The 861-nt window shown below is 36.1% G+C and overlaps 1 protein-coding gene across 1 annotated transcript; it reads right to left on the reverse strand.

Moving 5' to 3' along the window:
• Positions 1–305: 305 nt before the first annotated feature.
• Positions 306–565, reverse strand: LOC106881899 (thyroid transcription factor 1; the record flags this gene model as incomplete). The annotated part of the gene is given in 1 exon segment (XM_014932421.1): positions 306–565. A coding segment is annotated over 1 exon segment (260 nt), but the record flags the coding sequence as incomplete, so codon positions are not given.
• Between the last annotated feature and the right edge of the window lie 296 nt (positions 566–861).

Consider the following 861-nt stretch of genomic DNA (forward strand, 5'->3'; position numbering starts at 1 on the left):
GCTTTACCTCTAATTATAGATACCTAAGTGTCTACTGTTAAAAGAATTTCTCTAAAATTTGTTGAACTATTTCATATTTTATATAACAGAATGAGCGAACAAAAGAATCAAGATGGACGTACGAGACGCGCCCACATCAAAATGCACACATGTATGAACGGCCGTGTCTATATAGAACCGTTTAGAACGCCTTTGAGATTGAGCAACATAATTGGGGTACATCTGGAGCTAAACACCAATAAGAAAAAAAAAAAAAAAAACTATTACGTGTTATATTTCGGGTCACGTTTTTAATTCTTACTTACCTGCGTTGGAGTCAAATTTATCATACTGGCAAGATGTTCCCGTTCAGGCGCCGATAGGTACTTCTGCTGTTTAAACCGGCGTTCCAATTCATATACTTGTGCTTGAGAAAATAACACTCTTCGTTTACGTCGTTGCGTGATAGGAAACTGGACACCCGGTGGTTTCTGATCTAAACCACCCAATGCTGACATGTTTACATGATTCATGGACGACTGCATAGGTGACATTGCGCACGAACTGGTGCCCATAAGACGCGAGACTGAAAAATACATATATCGCCATTTTTTTTTTATTATCAAAAACATGGCAAGTTCATAAATATACAACAACAACAACAAATAATAATAATAATAATAATAATAATAATAATAATAATAATACGAAGGCCGGATATAGTAACCTTTAAGAGAGACAAGAGAGTGTCTAATAATTGGTGTGGCAGGGCCAGGAGATCAATATATGAAAGAAAGAGAAAAAGTTGATAAATATGGAGACCTGAGAATAGATATGTGACAGCTACGAGAGTCAAACATAAAGGTTATCCCTATTGTCATC

This window comes from Octopus bimaculoides, unplaced genomic scaffold, assembly GCF_001194135.2.
Source record: "Octopus bimaculoides isolate UCB-OBI-ISO-001 unplaced genomic scaffold, ASM119413v2 Scaffold_177160, whole genome shotgun sequence".
Classification (NCBI taxonomy): Eukaryota; Metazoa; Mollusca; class Cephalopoda; order Octopoda; family Octopodidae; genus Octopus; species Octopus bimaculoides.